The following is a 27,567-nucleotide window of genomic DNA, read 5'->3' on the forward strand; positions in this document are numbered from 1 at the left end:
TAAGACTTCAGAGGTCTGAGAATATCGGTCCAAGTGTCCAGCTATCCTTACTACTATATTGCTTTTGAAGAGCACTTTGCCATCAATATTTAAAGGTTTCAATGAACAGATTCTCAATAGCTCCAGTGGGCTGGTCGCTCTTAATGTACATGAATGAATGAGAGTGTTTAGAGTGCACAGTGAGAGTAAATTGAATTTGATGAGTTGTGAGCCTGAAGTGCTTTATTGGCATCTAAACACACTTGCTGGCTTATGACGAATGGACTGAGATAAATTCGATTTCTGGAAGGCTGAGGTAGCCTGAAATGTGCAACTAGCACTGTTTATTTCTATGTGTAGCTTTAATAATGTGTGTGAAGCACAAATAAGATATAGAATATTTCAGTTTTTGAAATTGATGTCATTGGTTGTTTGCATTTAAACTATAAACCAGTTGAATGTTACAATCTATTTACATCGGGTTCAAAGAATCAGATCATTGGGAGTGTAGCACATTTACAGCTCTATAATAGTTGTACTCTAGCTGTCATAGTAAAACATATACTTTCACATCAGTGTTGCTCGGAACTGAGTCAAATTCCATTGTTAACTCAGTAAGGTCCCAATAAAGGCTCCCAAAGAATCTGAAATTAGCACTGCACTCTAGGTATATTTAAATATTCGTATAAATTGATTATTTTACTAGTTTACTTGGGAAAAGTACTCTGATTACGTAACTTGCGTTACTTGTAATGCGTTACACCCAACATTTCTCATAAGCACCCAGTTTTGCCTGAGCCATTAATGTCATGTGACTAATCACCTCTGTGCCTGGAGGAAAATGAAAATGCTGATTGTTTGATGACACCACAAGAACATCAAGTTCTTCACTAATGACGTCAAACACAGTAGACTGAGAAAAACATGTCAGTTTCACTCGTTGCCCTCCAGAATATAATGAACTGTTCATGATGTATGTTGCTTGCAATTATGTCTCTAGTCCAAAAGCTTCATTAACTGCAGCTATTCGGGCCTGTTATTTTTGGGGTTTGTGTTCCAAAGACAGGTTGCAGGTTATCAAGTCTAGACATTTTGTACCCTGCAGACTGGAGAGAACCTCATGTTCCGTATGTTTCTCTCATCTGAGCTGTTGTTTTAAAGAGAAAATTATATAGAGAAATGAGGAGCATTTAATAGCATCAGTCAATTCGTGCTGTGTGTCTGTTTTGTTTGGACAAAACAATCATCTTGCTGTTGTTCACAATCACTCCATCTTGAAGTATAGCCCTGAAACAATAGGGATTCCACTGCACCTGAAAGTTTTGCACACCACTGTCCTTTTTGTAGTTGTAATCTGTACTCTGAAACTATGGGTCTAGGAAATAGAGAACTATTGATTTTCTTTCTTTCTTTCTTTCTTTTTTTTTTTTTTTGAAAGCAGATCCTCAGCATCTTAAACTGTACAGAGAGAGACTTTCATTAATGGCCGATCTGTCAGATTCACTGCTGGATATGAAGTTTGTCATCCAGAGGTGTGGGCTGTACTGCTAATAGTCCTCTGGGTTCTCAGGGCTCAGAAATGATGGGAACAAAACTAGCAGAAACCATCCGCTGCACCAGAGACACAGAGTTTGAGAATGCTTAGGTTCCTTTGAGTTTGTTCATAATCCTCATTATTCTAAATGATGATTCTCATTAGATTCTCATTACCGTTATACTGTAAAGAAACGTCCCCAATGGACACAATGGTAGCATAAGCAATGTGTAAGATCAGCATTAAAGGCAGTAGAGCAGAGTGGGGTAAGATGTGCCGCCCCTGTAATCTAGCAAACTGTGCATAATTTTTGTCACATCATGTTTAGAAAGAGTCTGTCATATTCAAAACAAGTAACCGGCAAAGGGAATTGCCAGTGTGTATAAAAGCATACAAATTGTTTGTCTGAAGTTTAGCCATGGATTATGAAAAGAAGCATTTCTTAAAAATAGCAGCTGTGCAGTAAAGTGTGTCAGATATGTGATAATAAGCTTTGTTTTCAAATGCACAACTAGTCTATTACAAATATGCAACTATTTTTGACTAAATTCAAATACTAACTCTATATACTTTTTTCTTCTTCTTCTATGAAATAGATGTTAAAATACTGTGTAAAAGAAGACTTAGCATCTATATTAGTAGAATGCTCTTCCTCACTTTTTTTATATTTAAAATGTAATTCATTCACATATCCAACTTACCCTTTGACATGAAATATCTTCTAATATGGGCTATTTTTTATTTATTTATTTTTTGAAAAAGTAAAAGTAAAAATGGCACATCTTCCCCACTCTCTGAAATACTACTGTTTACACAGTAAATAAAATAAGGTTGATATATATATATATATATATATATATATATATATATATATATATATATATATATATATATATATATATATATATATTTTTTTTTTTTTTTTTTTTTTTCATAAGGCTCCAATTTCTTAATTTAAAATAAAGATATAAAATGTATTAATATGAATTTGGGGTTGACACAAAAACAGCAATGACACAAAAACACGCTGCGTACAGAAAGACCCAATTCGACATATCTCAGATGGGATCATCCGAGTAAACTGGTAGAAATCCATCGGATGGCGCTCTTGGTGCCTTTAGCTTGCGCACTGGGAGCTGTCCAAGGTTCTGAAACTACAGCGGAGCGGTTTAAGCTTTCCGACGCTTCCTCTGAAGCAGCCGAACTGCATTCATGTTCATATTTAGCCACAGAGACAACATTATCCTCAAAGAAGGTGAAAAAATGTTGCCTCACATCACAGAAAACGCCAGTCGTGCCGTTGAATTGATCCAGTGCCGTCGCTCGCTGCACAGGGAGTTCTGACGCGTTCATTCCCCTCGCGATCGTCATTGATACTTCACTAAAATGTACGGAGATGGCATTCGCTGGATTACTTCTGACGCTGTTTGCAAACTGTTATGAATGGGAGTTCAATGTCACCAACTGAATGACCTGCTGATTCCTTCGCTCGGCAATCTTCGGATGCTTTTCTTCGAGCAACTTCATCAAAGAGCTTGCATTCAGAATTAAGGCTGATACCCTAAACTCGCATATTAAGAAACACAACCGGCAGAAAATAACTCAAGTAAATTATGCGTTCCACAGTTCGTATGTTGTTAAACAGTCGGCGTGAAAAATGATTTCTGTAAATAGTGAGTGTATAACTATGACGAGAAGATGCCTGCTGACGTTCAAACCGTTCAGGTAAGACAATCTAAGACTGGATCTAATGTTATCATTCAGACAAACCTTGCATTTGCACTGTAGCGTTTGACCACTGGGACTGTGCCTGTGGTCAACCACTAAGTCCTTACGAAAATGTACCACGAAAACAGTAAGTTTCTGCAAAAATGCCACATTTACTGTATTCGTATCTTATTAAATTAATGTGAGATCTTCAAACAGTGCAACAACGTTAAGAATACTACTGTTTCTTTTTGATGGTGTAGTATAACACAAGGTAATATTGTTATTGTAAAGTGATAGCTAAAGAATAAATACATTCAAATGATACAAAAGGCTACCATGGACATATTTGTAAGGAATATTTTGCCAATAAAAACAAACGTTAGCCTATTCAAACGGCTATATCGAAGTTATCATGTTCTTTTCTTCGAACAAACCTGAAATCTGAAAGCTGTCAAATGTTGTCTCTTCAATTAAAAGTAGGCTATATCTATCTATCTATCTATCTATCTATCTATCTATCTATCTATCTATCTATATATATATATATATATATATATATATATATATATATATATATATATATATATATAAAGAGATATAACGGCTTACTGTAAATAACATGGTGTGACTTTACGGAGGTGGCACTATTCTCGGTTGTTGAGGGGTTTTCATTGAAGGTGTCAGGAGACTTTCAGGAAAGGATGTGAGGATGGTGTAAGTCTCGCTGATGAGTTTTCGCGCTGTTTCTCGCAGTGGCGGGAATCCAGCAGCGCGAGGTTGTGGGTCACTCTGTTCTGCAATACCTGAGCTCTGTAACTTGAAAAAGAAAAGAAAAAAAAAAAATAATAATAATAATAATAATAAAAAAAGGAATATGCTTGTGTTAAGCAAGTTAAGTTTTGTTAAGTTTAAGCAAGCTTTTTTTCAATGAAAGAGACTCAGATATTACAGAAATATGCTTTGGTCAAACTCTAGACACTTATTTAGACATGATGCCTTACATGATGAAAAGCTTACATTTGTATAATACTTATTGATGTTTGCTGTTACTTTGCCACCAAACATAATGTCACTTTCTGGAGAATGATGTCATCAAGGAATACAAATTCAGCAGAGGAGAGTGCATGGGGAGTTTTCCTGCTACGCACTACATGTCTCAAACGTTGATCTACTGTAATATTCCAGTATTTATCTTGAACAAACTAAAGTAGAAACAACTAATCACTACTTACACATAAACATTGTACAAACAGTGCTGTTAACCTACCGCAATCTCAGGGTGAGATGTACTAATAAAAGACATTGTACATTCAGTGTTAATCTGCGCTGGTAATCACATTTACTTTTTACTAATTATGACATTCCCTAATACCACTTATACCACCATTATTTAAGTTAGGCATTTTAATTAAAAACGGTAAACAAATAGGAAACATTTTATTTCAAAATAGCAAATACAAGCAAATAATATGCAATTTTGTGTCCAGTTACAACCCTCCCTGTCTGGTCTGACATGACATGATGTTTCTGTTTCCTTTATATATAATTTACAAGAGAGAGCGGGAGAGAGAGAGAAGATCTGCAATTGTTCATAATAAATCGAGTCCAGGTTTACAAAAATGGCATACTGTGTAAATCTCCTTTAAACCTCAAAGCTATTGATTACCCATCCAAGGCTCTAACCTGCAGGATCTATCATATACTGTATAGGTTACCCATGACAAAAGATGTGGTTTATCCTTTGTTTATGATGTTATGAATTCCATATAGCAATAAAAAGCACACTTAATTTTTAGTAGCCATAAAGTCAACATGAGTGGCATTGCACATTTTCATTACTGTTTGAGCAACATGAATAATGCTTTGAATTTCAGCTACTTTTTTAAATAATGCAAAGGTGTTTTTTTTTTTTGTTTTTTTTTTAAAGGAGTTGTTGGAAGCTTAAAGGAACAATTTGCTCAAAAATGAAAATTAGCTGAAAATGTACTCACCTTCACAGAACACATTAACAAAAATATTTCATTACATCACTTGAACAGATTCAGAGAAATGTTGCATTACATCACTTGCTCACCTGCAGTGAATGGGTGCCGTCAGAATGAGAGTCCAAACAGCTGATAAAAACATCATGATAATCCACAAGTTATCCACACAACTCCAGATAATGTATTTTGAAGTGAAAAGCTGCGTGTTTGTAGGAAGCAAATCCATCATTATGGCATTTAGACTTTAATTTGCATTTGGCCAAAATACAAGACCATAATCAATAACAACGCTTCCAACAGTTGAAATCTCCATCCCCTGTTGTCGTCTCACATCAAAACAAACATATTTGTTTTGAATTGTTTTGGACTATTTTGGTTGATCTGTGGATATTTCTCCCATGACTCAGATAAGATGACTTGGTAACACTTTACAATAAGGTTCATTAGTTAACATTAGTTAACTACTTTAGTTAACATGAACTAAGAATGAATATTACTTCTATAGCTTTTATTAATCTTAGCTAATGTTAATTTCAACATTTTCTAATTCATTATTAAAATCAAAAGATGTGCTTGTAAACATTAGTTAACGCACTGTGAATTAACATGAACTAACAATGAATGACTGCAGTTCCATTAACTAACATTAACAAAGATTAATAAATACTGTAATAAATGTATTGTTCAGTGTTTGTTCAATGTTAGTTAATACATTAATGGAACCTTATTGTAAAGTGTTATCGATGACTTTTTAACTGGAAAAAAGCAATATTATGGATAGAGGACATGTATTTTAGTTGGAAGCAATCATTAAAATAAAAAAAAATAAATAAATAAAAAAAATGTCTTGATGGATTTATTACAAGAACGCAACTTTTTTTATTTCACAATAATCCAAAAAACAATGGATAAATCAGAGTGATGCAAACTTTCGGGATAGCATACAAAACTATGTCACCACCAGCACACTTTGTTAGTCTGTTGCAAAAACAACTTTGTGAAAAATGATTAAGTTTATTGAATTCATAACTGTTTGCTCTGTTTTTACACACAGACATGTTGTATGACTTATTCTATTTGGAATACAGAGAATTAGTCGCATGGGCCACTATTACTGGGTTACATAGAGCTTGGCAGACATGCTCACCATGAACTAAAAAAGAGCTGTGTGAATCTTTTTCTTCTTAAAAAAAAATAAATAAAAAAGTTAACAGGTTTGCAGAAACAAGGTGAGCAAACAATGACAAAGATGTAATGTTCCTTTAAAGAGAAAGTTTCACAAGGACAATATACTTCTAACATTGTACTGCTTCTCATAGTGGTTTCTCATCATTGTCTGGCTTTTTTCTTGTTCCACCCCAATACATTTATACATCCGTTTGTCTCTCTGTTACAGGATATTTGTGGCGGGGATTGGTTTCTTCAGTCTGTGCTTCTTAATGACGTCTCTGGGGGGGCAGTTCTCGGCCAAGCGACTGGCCGATTCCCCTTTCAGCATCCGAACCGAAGGTACATTAATAACTTGCAGCACTGTACGTCTACCTGAGCTGAATGTATGCATGTCTAATTCATCCGGTGGCATTTAGAGAGCATCAGTTTATGGGATTTTTAATGGGGGTAATGAAGGGTTTTGCACTGGCCTTTAACAGGCTTGATTATCCAGGGGTCAGTGTGCTGTGAATAGCATCTCTGTCTGAAGACCCCATTTGTCATCAGCCATCACTTTTAATGCATATGAAAATAGATCACGCCAGAGGCTAGAGATCTCGTTCACTGCAAATCCCAAGAAGGACCTGTCCATGAGAAAGATTCACCTAAAAATTAACATTCTGTCTTCATTTACTCACTGATTAAGGGTATTTGAGAAAGTTTATGAATGAAGGGTGTTTCAAATATAATGAATTTCACAGCACAGATTCTGTGTGGCCTGGTTGGGATTGTCTTCTCTGTAATGGATGTATGTGATACTGACTTTATTTAGCGAAAAAAAAGAAAGAGGGTATCTCAGAAGGCAGCATAATTATGCTGTCTACCTCTTGTGAAAGCTTTCATGTTGGGAGCACACCTATAATGCTTTAAAATTCTGCCTACTTGGGCTCACTACAGAGGTTTTGGAACAGAGCCAATATGTTTAATATTCAGTTCTTTTCTAGTTTCAAAAAAGCTGTGCTCAACAAGAAATGGTGTACCCAAATGTGGCAAATAACCATCTTAAGAGCTCCACTCGGTTGCTGGAAAATTGGAAAACTGCTTCATAGTATGTTCATCAAACCCCAGTAAAAAGCTGAAGATGATGGATTCGTGTTCTGTAATGTTGTGGGAGAGCTCGCGTGGAGAAAATAGGAGGAAAGAGAGAGAGAAAGAAAGAGGGAGAGAGAGCACGATCTGATTAATTAACCACTCCCAGGCTGAAGCCTCGAGAAAGCATCTGGCTCTCGCTCATTAAACACTGCCTGCTGATCAGCCAGAGATGGACGTCACTGTGTTTTGGGAGTTCAGCACTGACAGAGATGTGAGGCTTACTTTAAAATGAATTCTAACTACAAATGACTAATTATGTCAAACTAATTACCTTTGAATTATTTAAAAAGTAATTAGCGTTCAAATTCAATTATCACAAGTATTGTAATCTGACTTTTAGTTACTTTTAAATTGATATGAATTCATGCAAATAAATACACAGGAATAGCAAGACTTATAGCTAATCTATCTATCTATCTATCTATCTATCTATATATCTATCTATCTATCTATCTACAGTACCTCTTTTCTTGCAACTTGTGGTACTTTTTTTTAGGATTTTATGATATTTATAATGTTTGAAAGAACAGCATTTTTTAAAAAAATGGAAATCTTTTCTAAAAAAAATACAGTACTTTAATATCACTTTTTATCAATCCTTGCAGAATAAAAGTATTGATTTCTTTCAAAAAATGAATGAAAAAAGGTGACTGACCCCAAACTTTTGAATGGTACTTTATAGTGTTTCAAGAGACTATTTTGAATAAATGCTATTCTTTGTGTACCTGACAACATAACAGAGTTCTGTAACTCTATAACATTGATCGCTGATCTAACCGTAAGCTCCAGCTGTATACATGTTATCTCAATGGGAGCTGTTCTCTTTGAAAACCTGCTGATTCACTAATCCTTTTCCACATACGAGATCCTCCAGCTTTTACACCCCTTACTCCGGCCGTGTTCTATCTTGAGTAATACCATGCAGCATATGTTCTGGTATTATGCCTCTAATGGATACTAATGGCAATTCTAAGAGAGGTTTGTTATTATACATTTCTAATGAAAGCATGTGTGTGGGTTTATGCAGGGAGCACTTTGTCTGTTTTAAACAGCAGACGTGTGTTAGTTAAGCAGTAAATACAGGATGGCATGCATTAGAGCCAAAACTGGGTTTCAATATCTCACAGCATTCATGGGCCTCAGAATATGTCCCTTCACTGAACACATTCTCTGCCACACAGACCTTAGCAGTACACTAATTCAGTACAATGTATTTTTAAAATAACATTTATATCAACTGTTTATTGGCCAAATGTATACACCAATAAACAGAGAGATTCATAGATTCATATCAACATTCAATATAAGCTGAATTTTTAAGAATTTCTCTGAATTTTTATTCATATTTTCTATGAATATCTTCATTCATATTTAAATAGCTTGTTCGCTAGCTCAATTCTATTCTGAATGTTGCCAACCCTGTTAATTGAGTCTCCTGTGTGTTTCATGTGGTGTTTGCTTGCCAGTGGTATATAAATCTGTGGATTCCAGGACTTTGACATGGCATCCTCTAGGAAGAGCTTTAGATTTCAGTTGGAATTGTCCCTGTTCTCCATCACAGATATCTGCACTGCTCTAAGATGAAAACCAGTGCTTTTCTTTCCTTTAGACAGTCAATGCAGGGTTCCAAGACTGTGGCCTTTGACAGTTGTGGCACACAGGCACAGCAGGAGATGAAAACACAGATTCTATTAAAGGCATGTATCTTCTTCCATATAAGAGAGGTCTTTTTTTTTGGGTTGTCTCGTATATACTGTACAGTAAGTTTCCAAATGTCTAAAACCACACTGAAAGTCTGTTCTCAGATCTCAGATTTTAGTTTTTAATCCAGAACAAAAAGAGATGTTTTTTTTTTTTTTTTTATTAAAAGACAGACAAGTCATGATGTAAAATGAATTAGAAACAAAGTTCTGCACTGTTTCTGGATAGAAACGACAAATGAAATGACAGCTGCAAAATCAATAAAACAAATTTGTTGCATAACATTAGTATTTTTATTAAAACAAACAGAACAAATTGACACTGAAATGCACTACATTTCGAAAGAATATAGATCCTGATGCCACCCCTCTTAGCACAGGATGTGCCCAAGTTTCACTGGCATCCATGTTTCTCTCCATGCACTGTTGTGTATTTATAATGCTAAATGACGGTCTAATGGGAACAGGAGCTGTGTTCTTTCACACATACTCTCTAGGAGTCTGCTGTTGGGTTCTTGGGGTGAAATAAACTCTGTAAATATTTGCTTCAGCACATATTTTTTAAGATTTCTTTGTAATTAAAACACAAATTCACTGCAGATTAGATCAAACACTTTGGAGCAGACCTTAAAGTCAACATGAAATGCGGTTCACAACCCATTTCAATTCTGTAATCGGATGCATTTCCGAGTGAAACAGGATATTCAATGAGGATGAAAAAAGTAAGGCTGGTCTTGATTTTCTCCACTGGGTGTTGAGTGGGTCTTGAGAGGTATCACATACTAGAAAGGAGACAGGTGGTTGGAGTGCAAGGATAAGAGAGGCGTCTATGACCAAACTCAAGCTCACATGTGAGTGTATGGAAATACGTAATTGAAATCAATGTAAACAGGTAGCATTTTTTTTTTGTTTGTTTGATTTTTTTTTTTTGATTGTTGATTTTAAAATACGTGTGTGTTCATACAGCTTTGTATGCCTTAAAGCCACCTCATGCTTAATACCTTAGACAGATGTGGGCACACATTGCATTTGGAGCTAGTGATTTTGGAGCTGTGAGTTTGACCTGCTGCTTTACAGAAGCCCTCAGGTCATCTTACAGCTAGTGGATCACCAGCAAACTGATGTGGTTTCATGGCAAGATCTCTTGTTTTCTATCACATACTCCCTCAGCTGCTGTCAGACAAAGTCAAGCAAACAAGCTCCAGAATTTCAGACTGACTCACTAGATGTGATCTGTGTTTGTTATCTTCACATTTAACACCGACACCCCTGAGGGAAAAATAGATAGAATAATTAAATGTAGTCAGTGCTTGAATTTTTCAGAAGGGTGAAAAAAAAATTATACTCCTTGTTTGCATATATACACTATAAGGACAAACATATTGTGACACATCTCTTAATTACTGAATTCAGGTGTTTCAATCAAACACAATGCCATAGGTGTATAAAATAAAACACCTACCCATACAGTCTGCATTTAAAAAGAAGAAGAAAAAGAAGGTAGTTCTGAAAAGCTCAGTGAATTCAAGCATGTGTGATAGGATGCTACCTTTGCAATAAGTCAGTTCATGAAATGTGATGAGTTGAATTGGAAGGGTTTGAAAATGTGTCCTGTTGTTGTGCCTCTACAAACAAGGACATAAACTAATTACATTTTAGTTTTATGGGAAAATACTTATGTATTCCAGTTATAATCATGTGGACAGTGTGACAAATGTTTATGTAGAAAAATGATGTGCAACAAAGCACTGTTAGTTGCACAGAAGGATCTTGTATTCATCTGAGTGGGAGGTGGATGAGCTGACCGAATCATTCTGGATCAGCGTTTTTCCAGTCCTTGTTTTGGATTGGCCCAGCACTGCATGCTTTGGTTGTCATCATTATCTGACACACCTAAATACACTTAGCAGTTAGCATTAGTGGAGAAGTGAACTGAGCAGATATTTGTTATTATTTTATATATGTATATAGTAGGACCAAAAATGTTCATGGCTTTGAATTCTTAAAAGCTATTCAAGATTGTTAAATACAGTGTGAAAAAAGCGAGCAGATTCCTCCTGGGACCTCTCATGACTAAAAAATTGATGGGCTGTTTGATAGTCTGATATACTATTGCATGAATTCAACCTTCGGTCAGACTGTGCTGGTAATTCTCAGTTATCTGGATGTATTTTTAGCTCAGAGAGACAAGCTGATTTCTTGGTCCAACTCCATTAAAATCCTGAAAATCCATTAGGCCTCACAAAAATGTGGTTAGACCAAGATAAGACATAAAATGACTCGGCTCTGATAGGAAGCAAACATATTAATGATGATTTGATGTGCTCTTGACAGGCAATTAATTTATACACCCTTTTCAGTGACATTCTGACTTAGTTGACAGTAGGTGTAATGGCTGGGTGTACTTATTATTATTTTTTTTTTACTTAGTTGGTGGTCATCTTAATGCCAGTGGAGCAAATATTGCACTTATGCTTTGTTCCCTTTCAGTCGGTCACTCTCTACATCACATCGGATGACCAAAGAATTGGGATATTGCTTAGATAGACCAATCTACTTTGATTGTAAACTAAAAGGCATGCGATTATTGCATCTAGATGCCCCTGATCACAGCGTGAGTATAAGTAGGCAGCAGGTGCACCGCATATTCTGTTTTTTTTTTTCACTTTGGAGCCTAACGGTTCTATTGTTCTGCTCCTGATCTCCTGCTTTGAGTCTGCAAGACAAGTCAAGCACGCTCTTCGAGGGCTCTCATGTTGGTGGTACGGCACTTTAGCGGTGGTGGTTTTCCCATGTCGAGTGGGTTGCAGACAGCAAGCTGTACTATCCCCTGTGTGTGTTGCAGGCAGCCATCTCCCTTGTGCGCTTCAGCACACTAAAAGAGCAATTTCTCTATAAGAGCATTCACTGGTGGAACATCTTTTTAAAGACACGTCTTTTTAAAGATGCCTTTCCATCCATGTGTTTCTGGATGTGGTTGTTACCTGGTGCCAGGTGATGGTCACGATCACTGCCTCACGTGTCTGGGCATTAAGCACACTGAGGTGGCTTTCGCAGACGACTCATGCTCCCATTGTGGGAAGATGACCATCTCGGAGTTGCGGACCAGACTCAGTTTCCTGCAAATGGGCTGAGCGCCCGTGCCGATGCCTAGATCTGTGGTTCCCTCTGGCGGCAGCTGTCTGTCACTGGCCAGACTGGTCTTACTGTGATGGTAAGGAATTCCCCTTCAAGGGGAAGTACACCAGGCTAAGGCACTGAGGGACTTGCACAAGGGTGGTCATGACCTGGAAGTTCTAAAAACTCTGTACCGCTACGGACCTTGCGCTATGACCAACAAAGGTTACGGTGCGGTCTCTGGCTCATGCAATGTCCACTATGACGGTCCAGGAGTGGCATCTGTGTCTGGCCGACATACGGGAAATGGACAAGACATGATTCTTGAATGCCCCCGTGTCCCAGACTGGCCTTTTCGGCGACACGGAGGAAAACTTTGCCCAGCAGTTCTCAGCTGCCCAAAAGCAGACTGAGGCCATCAGGCACATCCTTCCCCTGCGTGCAGCTGCTGCCTCCACCCGGGTGCCTCCATGCCGGCGGCAGTGCCTCAGCCTGTTCGTCGCCCCTGCTCCAGCGCAGCAAATGCAGCTGCCTCCAGCAAAGCAGCGCCGTTGAGCCAGCCGCAGGGCAGCCGCCCCGCCCGTCCAAGCCCCCACCAAATCACACTCATCCTCCTCTCTCACCAGTGAGCAGCAGTGGGCGGATTGGGAGGATGAACCAACGGACTACCCACGCACGCTGTGCTCGAATGCAGGTCAGAGTTACACACACTCAGACCTCGCCTCGGACCAGCAATGAGATTCCTCACTGCCCCACTGCGTGTACGGCTGTAGTTCCATTGGTGCCACTTGTGTGGCATCTAGGAGCCTAGCTAGAGCTACCCAGCCCGTCTTGATAGCTTTGGACTGTAAGGCTCGGCTATGTGATTCAGTTCACCCGGCGCCCTCCCAAGTTCAGGGATGTCCACTTTACTTCAGTGAAAGCGGCAGATGCCCCTGCAGAGATCACAGTCCTGCTGGCGAAGGATGTGATAGAGCTGGTTCCTCCAGCCAATATGAGGAAGGGGTTTTACAGCCCCTACTTCATTGTACCCAAGAAAGGCAGTGGGTTGAGACCCCATCTTGTTACCCCGTGTCTTCACAAAAGTTGCAGAGGCAGCCCTGGTTCCTCTGAGAGAACAGGGCATTCACATTCTCAACTTGACCCGTTGGGGCTGCTCCATATGAGACTGATACAAGGCAAGCATGTACTAGTCCACAAAGACAACACTGCGACCATTGCATACATCAACTGACAAGTTGGTCTGTGCTCCCCCAGTAAGCCTTTTTGCACAGACACTGTGCAAGGTCAGGGAGGACAAGGAGCAGGTCCTGCTTGTGGTGCCCTACTGGCCCACTTGGACCTGGTTCCCGGAGCTAATGCATGAAAGCCCGCTCTGTGGGCAATTCCTCTGAGGAATGATCTACTGACTCAGAGAAGGGGCACCCTGTGGCACTCACGTCCAGACCTTTGGAAACTTCATGTCTGGTCCCTGGATGGGACGCGGAGGTTCTAGGTGACCTACCCCTATGAAACATGCTTACACTTCAAAGTGGAACCTGTTCGTCGAGTGTTGTACTTCTCACCAAGAAGACCACTGAAGATGCCCGAGCAGAGTCATGCTGTCCATTTTGCTGCAAGGGTTGGAGTGAAGGCTGTCTCCCTCCACCCTTAAAGTTTATGTCACTGCTATCACTGCTTCAGGGATCAGGTGGTGAGCCTGCAAGCATTGACCCCGGAGGAGGCAGATCCAGCCCTAGCTTTGCTTTGTCCCGTCCAAGCGTTAAGATGATACATAGACTGAACACAAAGCTTCAGGACCTCAGACTAGCTCTTTGTCTGTCATGGAGGCTGGCAGAAGGGGAATGCCGTCTCCAAGCAGAGGATGACCCACTGGATAGTGGATGCCATCACCCTGGCTTATCAGGCACAGGATGTGGCCTGCCCGTTTAGGTTGTGAGCTCACTCAACTAGAAGTGTTGTATGCTCCTGGGTGCTAGCCCGTGGTGCCTTGCTGATAGATATTTGTAGAGCTGCGAGCTGGGCGACCCCTAACACATTCGCTAGATTCTATAGCCTTCTTGTGGAGCCGGTATCCTCCTGTGTTCTCGACTCAAACGAGTAGAAACAATCATTTTCACATCCTCCATCCCCTCGGCCTTGCTGGGTTCCATATGTACATTACAGTAGACCCTGTTGAGCTGCTCCGTCCCCTCGGCAGCCAGACATGGCGAAGCGTCTGGCGCCAGGCCCTCACTCAATGAATCTGCGAGAACCGATAGAGGGCTGGGTTCCATATGTACAGACCTAAGTGGATCCCATTTGAGTAAAGTCCACGGTATAGCCTCAGAGCCTGTTTTTCCCCCACGACGTTTGCCAATTCTTAAAGGTTCACTATCACCTCCAATCTTCCATATGCACCTACATGTTGTTTATATGTGTAATTGTTTCCGAAACCTCCTTTGTGAAGGCTGGGGCTTCCGCAGCATCCCTGTTCCAAGTGGAGCGGGTACATTTTCCCAGTGTTATCCAGTTTTACTGAGTAGGTAGTGCCACATTAGCGCTAGCTGGTCTTCTTGTGCTGAGCCCTGGCCTGCGCCAGAAAATAGGGGCGCAGGTGGCTTTCACAGGACACTGGAAGGGGCAGTCGCTGTGGCCCTTTGGTAGGGATCCCAATTTGTCGGTCATCTGGCATGACGTCGAGAATGATCGACTGAAAGGGAACGTCTCGGTTACATATGGTAACCCTCGTTCCCTGATGGAGGGAACGGAGATGTCACATCCCATTGCCAAAGGTCCTGTACCACCGCTGAGCGGCCAGTTCACCGGCTCGTCTCTTCAGCGCAAAACTAAATATGCGGTGCACCTGCTGCCTACTTATACTCACTCTGTGATCAGCGGCAGCTGGATGCAGTAATCGCATGTCGGTCATCCGACGTGACGTCTCCATTCCCTCCTTCAGGGAACGGGGGTTACCATATGTAACCGAGACGTTACATGCACACACAATGTAGTCAATATTTTGTAATTACTCTTGTGTATTAAATTATAATAGTAATAATAATCTAAAATATCTGAAAGATTCCCACAGAGGACAATTACAGAACAAAAGGGGACATAGTAAAAATAACTGATGCCCATACTCAATTCACATGACATTAATTGCCAGTAGCCTACAGGACTTTGCTGCACTTTGCAGAGAGATTAAGAAATTAATTTATTTAGGCCATTACTGATGCCTTGTGTCTTGTAGATTATAGTTACAGTAAGTCTTGGGGCTAGGTGCATAAGCACAGCCACTTTGTTAAGACTGTTTCATAAGATGTAGTCTGACCAACCAGTAGTTAGTTACTAGTTAGTCACCTTTTAAATTCAAATTAGCCATTTTTATGAAGCTAATCTATCTATCTATCTATCTATCTATCTATCTATCTATCTATCTATCTATCTATCTATCTATCTATCTATCTATCTATCTATCAACTTTTATTTATTAAAGTTTTATTAAAGATAGTGGGAAGAGTGATGGTGATGAATTGATTTTTTTAAATGATTCAGTGACTGACTCATAATACCCGGAAGAACAATAAGCATTTTTTTCATCAGTGCATTCAAAATATTCAATGAATTCAAATAAGTTATATCACTGAGGATCAACCTGAAATATGAATATGTAGTGAAAAAACAATGGACAAAATACTTATGAAAATACTCTTACTAAAAATTAACTGAGCAGAGGAAGTATTCATTAGGCTGTTTCACAAAAAGGAGAGTGCTGTGTAACTGTTCTAGGTCAATGTGTGATGTGTCAACAAAGAAATGAATAAATGATGTTTGGGTTCTGAAGTCAAACCATATAAAATCCTGTTTTCAATTATTTCTTTATTGCGTAATTACATTAAGAGAGGAGCCAGATAAACAAACAAACAATAAATGCATAAATATAAATAATAATAATTTAAATTTTTCTATTCATGAGAGTTCACAAAAGAAATAGCGAGTCATCATCTTTTTGGTCAATTGGCTGATCGAGTTTACAAAACTAGATTGAATGACTCATTCACAAATTTGATTTATTTAGTTTATGAGTTCAACTCAGTGACTCACAACAATTAACAGCTCAGTGAATAACAACTTAAATTTTACTGTTTGTCACACAAAGATTTCATAACAACTTGGAATATAATTCACAAGTCATATGGAATACAAACATGATACTTTCATGCTGCTTTTGTGTCCTTTTAGAATCTTCAACATCTCAGTCCCCATTGTTAGTTCTACAGAATTTCCTAAAATCATGAGTTTGGAAACGTGAACTAATCATTTAAAGCTAAACTTGCACCTGTGATGCCAGGAGTGCATCAGTGATAACCAAAATGTTGCCTAGCTATGCTAGGTCACTAGCTTCTGAAACAAAGCTTTTGTTTTCCTACAGCTGAATGAGATAGTGGGATGGTGGCACGTTGAGAGCGACTCACGTTCTTCTGGATGACAGTGGTCATTGTTTAAAGCCGTAAGAGCAGTGGAGTGTGTGATGAAGAGCCAAAAGCCATTTCCTCTCTCTCTCGGCTTCTGTGGAAATATATTCCTGCACTCGGTTCTAATATTTCTAATCGTTCCACAGCTCTTTTCCCTTTTCTGTCACATGCTTTCTAATCCCTCCCTTAAGCCTATTTACTCCGATTTCATATCCCTGAGTGAGTACTAATTGAAGCGCACACACTTGCGTGACATGAATTAATCCTGCTCTCATCCCTGAGTTGTCGCGAGACACAGATGAGACTAGAGATGAAATGGTCTGAAAATTCCTTATCACGATTATAGTGACCAAAATTATCATGGTTATCAGTATTATCACGGAGTTGTTCAAATGTTCTGAAAATTTTCAAAAAGTACTGACACATAAATCGTTTCACCAAGTTTTATATTTAAAATCAACAAACATCAAATAAAAGTATTTTTAACAATAAAACAACAACATTACCAGTGATGTCTGGATTTTAAATGACAACATGACTGACAACAGTTTATCTAATAGCATGTACAAAATTGTTCAAATAAAGCTTTGAAAACGTTTCATAAAATGGTAAACCTCACATTTCAGCCTTTCAATAAAGAAAAGGGTTAAGTCAAAATTATAATTGATTAATAAATGATTATATGTATTTTACTGCTCTGTAAATAATTTTAGATAGCTTATCGCAGTTGTTTAAATGTGTAGAATCCACATAAGCTTGTTTTTCATCAACTGCTCAAAATTTACAGCAGGGCATGCATACTTAATCAATTTCCTGGCCAGACAAAAATTGCACACAGGCTGAATGTAAATGTAAATCTTTGTAAATCCACTCTCTGACACTAGTTGGCGCTTGTGGAACAGCAGAGTTAGAGCCACAACCTCCCTTAGAGCTGTTACCGTAACCTTAATGATAATAAAAATATGAAATGGTAACACTAACCATGGGGAATTTCATCATTATTTATCGTAAAAAACGGTAATCTTGTCATCCATAGATGAGACGCAATAAGGGTATGCACTGATAGATTGTGAGTGTGGAGCAGGTGAAAAACAAGAGATGATTATTGAAATATATTTATATAATTTCCTCATATAGATGTCTGAAAGCAAGGGATTATATTTTTAAAAGAAAATTGAGAATTCATTACTTTTTTATTCTGTCCTGCATGTACCTTCTTTTTTTATTTTATTATTATTATTTTTTTTCTCTCTCAAGTGACTTCAAGCAGTAATATGCAAAGCTAGTTTAAATTGCACTTACATGGCACTTCATTTGCCTGAGAAATTAGTTTTTGTTTTGACATGCTGAATATATCCACACATGCACTCATAAGGTGGGCATTCACTGCAACTAATCATCGTTGGAGAGGTGAGGTGTAGAAATTCTTTTTTTTTTTTTTTCAGACTACCTGCAGTTTGCATTTACTTAATGAGAATGCATTATAAGAAACTTGAATAACACACACACACACACACACACACCTGCTTCAGTTAATCCATTGTCATGCATGTGTGGGTGTGTTCTCCAGCTACATTATTAACAATGCCATACTTTTATTGCTCAAATTTATTGTTGAAGCAGTTATCAACCAACTTGCAACTCAGAACACATCTTGCCTTCAGCAATCACCCTGAACATCCCAGCAGCTGGCTAACAACCACTTTTAACGTCCTAGCAACTGATGTGTTACACCCTAGCAACCATTAAAAATACCTTAGCAACCACTTAGAGCCACCCTAGTAACCACTTAAAAACCTTAGCTCTTAAATCTGCTCCGGTGCAATTTAAGATTAGTCAATATATATATATATTTTTTTTTTGCACAGTGCTGATTACTAGATATTATAATAATAATAATAATAATAATAATAATAATAATAATAATAATTTTAAAAACAAAATAATACAGTCAATTTTCTATTAAATATGGAATATTACCATATCAACTAGAGTTGATTAGTCTCCAAATATACAAATATATATAAATATATATATACACTGTAACTGTATATATATATATATATAATTTGTAGCTTAACTTCTAGAGTTGTTTGGGCTCCATATATGGTGCAATTTTTATTTATTTATTTATTTGTAGCTTAACTTCTTCTAGAGTTGTTTGGGCTCCTGCTTTTCAAATTTGGTTTAGTTAGTAAGCCATTCATTTACGTATGTACTGTATGTATGAATGTATGTATGTAGGGATTTATTTATTTATATTTGCGTGCATGCAATATCATAATGTCAAAATAAATAAATAAATAAATAACTAAACAAACGAGTAGTGTACAAACTGGTAGAAGCAGGATTGGACCACCACTGACACTGAAGATACCATCATCAGCCAAGAAAGCCCTAGCAACCACTCGGAACATCCTAGCAACTGATAGGCACACCCTAGCTTCTACTTTTCAACACCTTATAGACCTCTTCGAACACCTTAACTACCACTAAGAAATGTCATAGCAACCACACAGACAACCTAAATGCCAAACAGAAAAGGTCAGCAATCATCCAAAACACCCGAATAACCACTAGCAAAGCTCTGCTATAACATTATTTTGAAAAGGCTTTTTCTAAAATTGCAAAAATGACAAAAGCGTATCTTGACAAACTTTAATTTGCTAGATGAGATTTGCCACGGAATTCTAAATCCATGTCTCAACATTCTGCAAATGTGACTTTCTATGAACATAATGTGACTTTATTCTTCTGCCAATTAGTGATAACACATCTGTCTGTTCTGCAGGAGGAAGCCCATCACACTGCAATCACACTGCTGGAAACATTTCTTCCAGCTGTTCAGAACAGATTATCAACACTTAGAAAGCAGATGCACTGTATTGATCACTGAGGGGAAGTTCAGGAGTAATGATAAGTCTTAACAAAATATGTTTTCTATCTGTTGACCTCTAGGTGTTGTGCCAGCATGCATCTACTGCCTCACTCTGCCCAAACTCAGCCCAGAAGGGACTGAAACCCACAATCCTTGGTTCAGATGGTCTATGTCTTATGCACTAAGCCAACGGGGTTTACAGCATGCAACAATACCAAGCCGCAGTCAATCACAGCGGTACGCTTTTCCATATTCAGGAGCTCGCAGCCAGCAGTGAATGTTTACCCAACAGCCTGCACTGAGTCAGAATGTTTACCTACCAGCGTGCAGCTTGAAGCTTATCTTGGAATCTCCAAAAGATGCAATAGACTCTGACTTTGCTGAAGGTTGTGTTAAGTGTTATCACAACTGTGGAAGTTGTATTAAGTGTTCTCATTGGCTTGCCATACATACTTTATTATTCATGAACAAAAGAGTACCTTTAATGTGTGGCAAAAGGGGAGAAATCCTGGAAAACAGGATTACTATGCACACTGCCAGGCAAAAAAAAAAAAAAAGATTTAAATAAGCAAATACAAAAGAGTTTAGGATGCTAAACTGATACAGTGTGTAGCTTTTTACTTCTTAAACAACCATGTTGGAAGACATACCCATGTCTATATTCCAGGATGACAGTGTCAAGATCCACCAGGCATAATTTGTGAAACAGTGGTTCAGTGAGCATGAAGAATCAGTTTCATGTATGAATTTGCCACCACAAAGTCTTGAGCTTAACCCTATTTAGGATATGTCTTTAGGACGTGCTGGAGTCGACTTTACAGAGTGGTTCGGCTCTCCCATTGTCTGGTATCTTGATATTGTCATCCTGGAATATGGACATTGGTACAACCATGATGTTCAACCAACAGAAATTCTACTGATTATAAGTACATTTTCCAATACATGATAACTTATTCTACTAAACCTAACCCAAGGGTGTCCATGCCTGTTCCTGGAGAGCTATTATTCTGCAGGGTTATTTACCTCCAGCCCTATACAGACCTGAACCAGATGAACAATGTCTTCAGTTTCACTAGAAATGTCTAAGAAATTGTGTTGAAACTGGTTAGAACTAAAGTCTGCAAGATGTTGGCCCTCCAGGAGCAGGATTGGGCACCCCTGTCCTAACCCTAACCTAATAGTCTGCTTATACTCTAATGAGAGTTAGTTGACATGTAGTTGCAAAGTTACTTATAGTTAGTAGAATGTGTAAAATGGACTATAGAAATACAGTGTAACTGTACAGTACATGTTTGGCACCACAATAAAGGGTTAGCACCATAAAAGAGGTGCTAACCCCACTCCTGAGTAGAGTTTCATAACCCTGGGTAGAAAGCGGTACTAACTCCACATCTAAATTACAAATGTGGTCTTTCTCTATGGTGTTTAGAATGACAAGAAAAAAGCCTTCATAACAAAAACAATACAAAGTTTTCTTTTCCAGTCCATGCAGACTATTTACTGAAATTACACTGCAAAAACCTTTATTCGGATTTACAAATTTTCACATTATCACGACTATGAACACATTCCTGGTAAAAAAAAAAAAATATATAAAAAAAAAAAAACCTGCATAAACCAGCACAAATTCCATGTCAATCTAGGCTGGTTTATGCTTGTTTATCTGTTGGACCAACATTGTCATGCAATTGAATTGAATTGAATGCTGTTCTCAAGCAAAACAGAGCTGGTGAAGCTCTTGCCATGCTTGGATTCAGCAAACTAGCAGTCAAAGCCTGCAAAAGAAACCTTATGCTGATGACCAGCAATGCTGTGTATTTAAGCAGGGATATGACTAATCAGTATCCAGAATCTTGGTCTGTTATGAACTAAAGCCCTGTCCCAAGTGCCTACCTCAACCATCGTGATACTCTTCAAAGTCCACAATTTGTTGATGAAAACGTTGCATAGGCTTTTGGGTTGTAGATCCAACATAGCATGGTCCCATCATTTCATTTATGGGCCTACATATTGTCTTCAATGGGTAAGACTAGTCACTCAAGCACTTATTGGTTTGTTCGATTCTAATTGTTGGAGTGAGGGTGGAAATGGTCATGGAAATTATCAAAACATGAGTGTAAATCTGTAAATAATATGTGATAGAGAATACTAGATACAGTATTACTCTATTACTCAAACCCATTCACTCGCACATAACATGTATAATGGCCTTATGGATTTCTAACACGGACACCTGCAAACATGCACACACAAGCATTCTTTCCAAGATCCGGCTCCAGTCAGCAGTATACAGCTGCATGTGGGAGTCATGAATCACTCTATCAGCCCTCGCCGTTTAACAAATAGGGGATTTTCAGTAAGCTAATAAATACATCCGGAAGCTGAGGCAGCATACGTTAGTGGGATTAGTAGGCACACGCTGCTCGCATCGTTCACTGATCCAGAGCTTTGAAAATGGTTTCCGCCTTAAAGTCAACCTTAGAACAAGATCAAATGTATCGCTTAAGGTTCGGGAAGATTTTGGGAATCAGGGATAATGATTTTACATCTCAGCTGGGATTTGACTGTGGTATAGTAAACACTGAAACGTGTACTAATTCCTATAGACACATTTTGCCAATCTGGAGACAAGTTTAATTGGATAAGACCTGGAACAAGATGAAAATGAATTTGCATGCTGGTTTGGGCTTGTTTATGCTGGTAATAGTCGGGTTTGATGCTGGTCTGGTGGACCAGCACAGACGTGGTCTTTAGGTGGTCTTCAAGTCAAGGCAAGTCATGACCGAGAACAGAATGCCGTTGAATCCATGGTGAAGTCAAAACAGAGACCTGAAGAGGGTCTGAATATCTCAGACCGTGTAAATATGCCTTCCTTTGGGTGAATGAAGCCTGGTTTCGTGTTAGTGTTATGCAAACCTCCGCAGTGCACATACAGTGTGTTCCTGTCCAGAGACACAATAGCACAGACTGGATCATATTTGTAAGCCGACACGGACAACAAAACGTAGCTGCAGTGTTGTAGTAGTTGAATTTGGTCCCAGGTCCAAGTCAAAACAGAGTTCGAGTCTAAAAGCTCTTGAGTCAATAACAAGACCAAGACTGAAAATATTTTGGTTTGGTTTGGGTTATTTATTTATATAGCACTACTAAAAAAACCCAAGGGTTACCCACAGTGCTTTACATAAAAAGCTAAGAACCAAAAACCATCAAACAGTCAAAATATGGCCTTGGACTCATGGTAGACTCCAGTCTCAAGTACTACAACACTGGCTGGCTGACCAAGATGAAAAACCAGCACATCAGCAACCAAAACAGATCATGCTATGTCAGGTTCAGCAGGGATATTCAACGTCCAAAACTTAGTATTCCAAAATTTAAAGCACTATAAAATCCACCTCCACTTCTCAAAAACAGAAATAGGATTTCTCATCAGATTACAGACCCAATAACCATTACATATCTTGCAATTAAGCAAACACTGGTGACTTTCTCATGGACAGTAATGACTGTGCTGACGGATTTGCTATCTGGAAAGTTTTGGATGCATAATATGTTTGATTAAGGAACACAAAAGGAAAGGTTTTTTGTCATAATGCCTTCTGATACCTTACTGCTAGGCTGCATGATAGTTTGAATGAAGTTAAGGAATGACTAAAATAAATATACCAGGCTATTTTTAACCAACTGTCTGTGGCCTTCTGTCAGTATCCTCTAACAGTATAATTTTGATTTACCCAGTAAATGAGCGAATGAGAAACTACCAGACTTTGAAAATGTGAAATTGCATATTACAAAACTAATCAAAAATCACTAACAACCATCCTAACCCTCATACAATCTATCCAGAACAAGGGACACAAAAGCGACGTTACATAACTATTCAAAAATCACTAACTTGCATCCTAATTTGCATACAATCTGTCCTGAATTGTATGCATGATTAAAATTTGCATCCCAAATAATGGTAGACCTGTGCTGAAAATAGTATGCCAAAGATGCCCCAGATGGTGTACTCTTTCAGTGGATTTTTGAAGTATGTGTCTGAGCAGGTTTTTTCAGTTAAAAACTTATACCAAACTATAGTGGATTGCTCGTCTTAATTTGCCACCATGCTGGTTGATTTCTACTAGTCAAGCTAGTCTGGTTGTAGTTTTGGGCAGCTGAACACCTGCTAAACAAAATTAACCTTCAGGTTGTGTTCAAATCCCTATAACACTTGTGGAGTTCCCGGTCAAAAATGACAAGGGCACAAAAAAATAGCTTATAAATTTCTTATGCAATATTATCCCCAAATATTGGTATCAGTCTTTTTGTCAGCTTTTTTCTCTTTTAAATTAGGACTGGTTTTGTGTTTATTTTTGGAAATGATTTATCGTAGGCCTCATTAATCTGAGCTTATGTATGTCAGTTTTTTGAGTGAAAACAGCATTATTTGTTGATATTTTTCTCAATATTAAATAAAATATGAAAAAATTGCACTGTTTACCTCACTAGCATGTTCTGTTTAACCAAGAAATTTGTTTTGAAAAGCTTTTAGTTTTGTACAAAAAACAAAAACAAAAAAACACTTGTGGTGTTCCCTGTCAAAAATGATCGGGCTACAAAAAATAGCTTATAAATTTCTTGCTATGCTATATTATCACCTACTATTGGTATCAATCTTTTTGTCATTTGAGCATGCTAGTGTAAAAACAGTGCAATTTTTTTCATATTTTATTTAATATTGACAAAATTATCCACAAATAATGCTTTTTTCACTCAAAAACTGAGGTATGTAAGCTCAGATAAATGATGCTTATGATAAATTAGTTCCAAAAAGGAATTGCCTACAACCTTTTCAAGATAAGTTTGTGAAGCTATATGATTAAGTGGAGTAATGCGAGGTGAAAGTAGTTAGCTAACGCTTACATTCAAATGTAAACAGCAGGAATCTGAGGTCTTAAAACACAATTTATGATGTCTCTCTTATTATTTTCTCAAAATATACTCATTACCACTGTTTGCTTAATTAATAAACAAGATTTCAGTTAAGTGCTTTGAAAAAAAAAGAGCATTACAATTCTAGTTTTAAACCCTGCAGAACATTTCCCATTTATTTATTTTATTAAAACACTCAGTAATATTTTACTTTTTTTTTCTTTTTTTTTTCTCTCGTTAAAATACAGAACAGTGTTGATAATATGTTTGTCTGATCATCCTGAACTAGCACCCTGCTGGCCAAATCCAATCCATTAATCGTTTTTACACATCTTCCAATTGATTTGGATGAAATCGCTATGCGGCCTGATAAATGAGAGCACTTGCTGCACAAAATTCAGTGAAATCAAAAACACTCAGTGGTCATCCAATTAGCAGACCAAAGTTAACATCTGGACCAGAACATTTTTAAACTCTTTGTGGACATAATTCAACTACTGTGGATTACCAACCTGTCATTGTTTTGTCATGCAGCCTATTTTAATAATTTTTATTAACTACAATTAACTACAAGCTCGCATTCAGATTTGCCTCCATCCAGTCAAGAACCATAAGCACAGAACCAAGTCTCCATCCTGTTTAATTTTATTTATTTATTTTTGTCTGAAGTTCTGTCACAGCTTCTCAGCTTAAAGAAAAGAAAAGAAGACTATGTACATTTACACTTAATGCCCATTCGCAGTCATGTAAACATGTAACCTAAATACACACTTCTGTATGTATTGACTCATTATTATTTCTATACAATGAAAATCAATGGGTTCTAGTGCTGTTTGGACCCCAGTATTCTTTAAAATATTACAGAAATGCATGCAAGCTGGAAACAACATGAGGGTGAGCACAATATCACAGAGTTATGCTTTGGTGAGCATGTAACTTATAATGAAAGTGCACAAATCCAACTCTGAGAAGTGTTGACCCCGAAATAAAGTAGTCTAGCTCTGAGGAAGATCAGCCGCTGTGGCCTTCATGTGGGTAAAAGAAACTTTAGAAATAACTCTGCTATAATGTTCTTGTAGCCTTCATCATTAGTAAGATGCATTCACTTCACGATGATCTCAACAGCGAGTGGAAACAGAGAATGTCAGAGCGGAGTGTTCTGAAGGCCTACTGACCTCACAGTTGTAGATGTGTTCTGTTTAATTGGCCAGGTGAGAGGCATCCACTCACTTGCACCCAGCTTCCTGGGTAACAGACGGCAGGAGTTCGGAAAACTCTGAAATTAAACTTGACTGTCAGCCTAATTGGTCCCCTTCCTGTATTGTGCTGTTTGTGTCCTTTCTTCAGTTATGAGAGTTGAAGTAGGCTGCCTCACCGCTGATGGTCTGGAGAGAGGCTGTGCTAATGAGATGTTTTTGAAATGTTGTTGAATAAAACCCTCAGCCTGTTGTTTGTATTATGAGTAAATACAACTAATATGCCAGTGAATTCAGTTCAGTCTCCATTTAGGCTCTTTGTTTTGCCATGACTTTGTTTTTGAGCTTTTCTCAGTAGTACAACCCTAGAGTATTTTTGTCTCTGTTTTGTGTTTTTCCTCTGTTGAAAAGACTGGCTCAGGCCAGAATAAATTTCCATGCTGGACTGGTGCTGGTCTAACTGTGTGGGGACCCGTATAGCTGTGGTGTCAACTGTTCTTCCATCATTTACTCTCGTGTCATTCCAAACCTTTATGTAGAACACAAAAGATGATGTTTACAAATTGAAGGCATACAAATCTACCCCATACAATGAAAGTGAAGATAGGTCTGCTATGCTTTGAAAATGACAAAAAGGCAATAGTTTAGCTCAAAATTTAAGGTATTATTTATGCTACTGAAAATCAGTGATGTGAAAACTAGTCCAAAAAATAAATACATAAATAAATAAATAAATAAGTAAAACTAGTAAAAATGAAAGTACTGTGATGATTTTGCATGAACTATTTCCCAGTACCATTTAAAGGGTTGCATTCGCACTGACAGTGTGTACTAGGAAGTGACGTAAGCGTGTCGACAGCAACGTCACTTGTGTGCTGCATTCAACAATGGAAACAAAGAAGAACAAAGTTAACAACATTTACACGCCGTTTTAAATCACGGCGGGTGAGGGCGTTTTCGAATGCGTCTGGCCAATCAGTGTCTACTTACGTCACTGGTGGTACCAGTTGTGCTGGTTAGACCCTGCTCCGGAGTAGGAGCTAATTTGGTTCTCAAAAAGTCAGTGCGGTACTAAAATCACCAAAAAGTGGGTAGTTCCACAATTAGTTCTGGTACTATGAAAAGGTTCCTGAGGTGCGAAAGGCCATATAGAGTGGCTAAAACATGCCTTATTGCAATGCTGCAATTTTTCTATATGTTCTCCTAAAAATTTCCTTTTGTATTCCATGATAGAAAGTGATACTGGTTTAGAATAACAGCTTTACAATGAGTAAATAATATTCATTTTTTGAGTTAGCAATCCCTTTCTGAAACTTACCTAGATCTTTTCATCAATGTCTGTAAGCATATCATGTTGCTTGGTGTATCTGTCTGAACTGACATGTCCTCATTCTTTTGTGTAACAGTGTTGGGGGGTCTCGAGTCTCGTGGGGTCCTGAGGAAGATCAGTGATATGTTGGAGATAATCATGAAGAGGATCGACACCCTTTCAAAAATGAGCAACAGCAGCGAGTCCCACAGACTGGAGGAGTTGAGCTCTGCTCTCCACAGGTGCAGCTTCACATCCATGATTACAGCACAGCAGTAACATTCTACAAGTCAGGTGTCACTTGCTGCTGTCAAGTCACCTAGGGATAATCGTATTTACAAGATGAGCGCACACAAACGTCACCACAATGTCTTAATTACCAGTTATCTCCACGTTTGTCTTTGTGCTGTTAGCGCATGGTTCAACTGAAAATGCAGTTCATCATGACTTGAGGACAAATTAATCAATCTGTGAAACTAAAATG

The 27,567-nt window shown here is 38.2% G+C and overlaps 1 protein-coding gene across 1 annotated transcript in view; it reads left to right on the plus strand.

Annotated features, from left to right (window-relative positions):
- Positions 1-2,588: 2,588 nt before the first annotated feature.
- Positions 2,589-27,567, plus strand: part of LOC109069092 (alpha-1,6-mannosylglycoprotein 6-beta-N-acetylglucosaminyltransferase B-like) — a 124,081-nt gene continuing 99,102 nt past the window's right edge. Inside the window, exons 1-3 of the mRNA XM_042733262.1 lie at positions 2,589-3,238; positions 6,605-6,717; positions 27,181-27,325. Coding sequence (XP_042589196.1) covers positions 3,171-3,238; positions 6,605-6,717; positions 27,181-27,325 — 326 coding nt within the window. The 5' untranslated portion in view covers positions 2,589-3,170. The remainder of the gene's footprint in view (positions 3,239-6,604; positions 6,718-27,180; positions 27,326-27,567) is intronic.

Source organism: Cyprinus carpio, chromosome A3, assembly GCF_018340385.1.
Source record: "Cyprinus carpio isolate SPL01 chromosome A3, ASM1834038v1, whole genome shotgun sequence".
Lineage (NCBI taxonomy): Eukaryota > Metazoa > Chordata > Actinopteri > Cypriniformes > Cyprinidae > Cyprinus > Cyprinus carpio.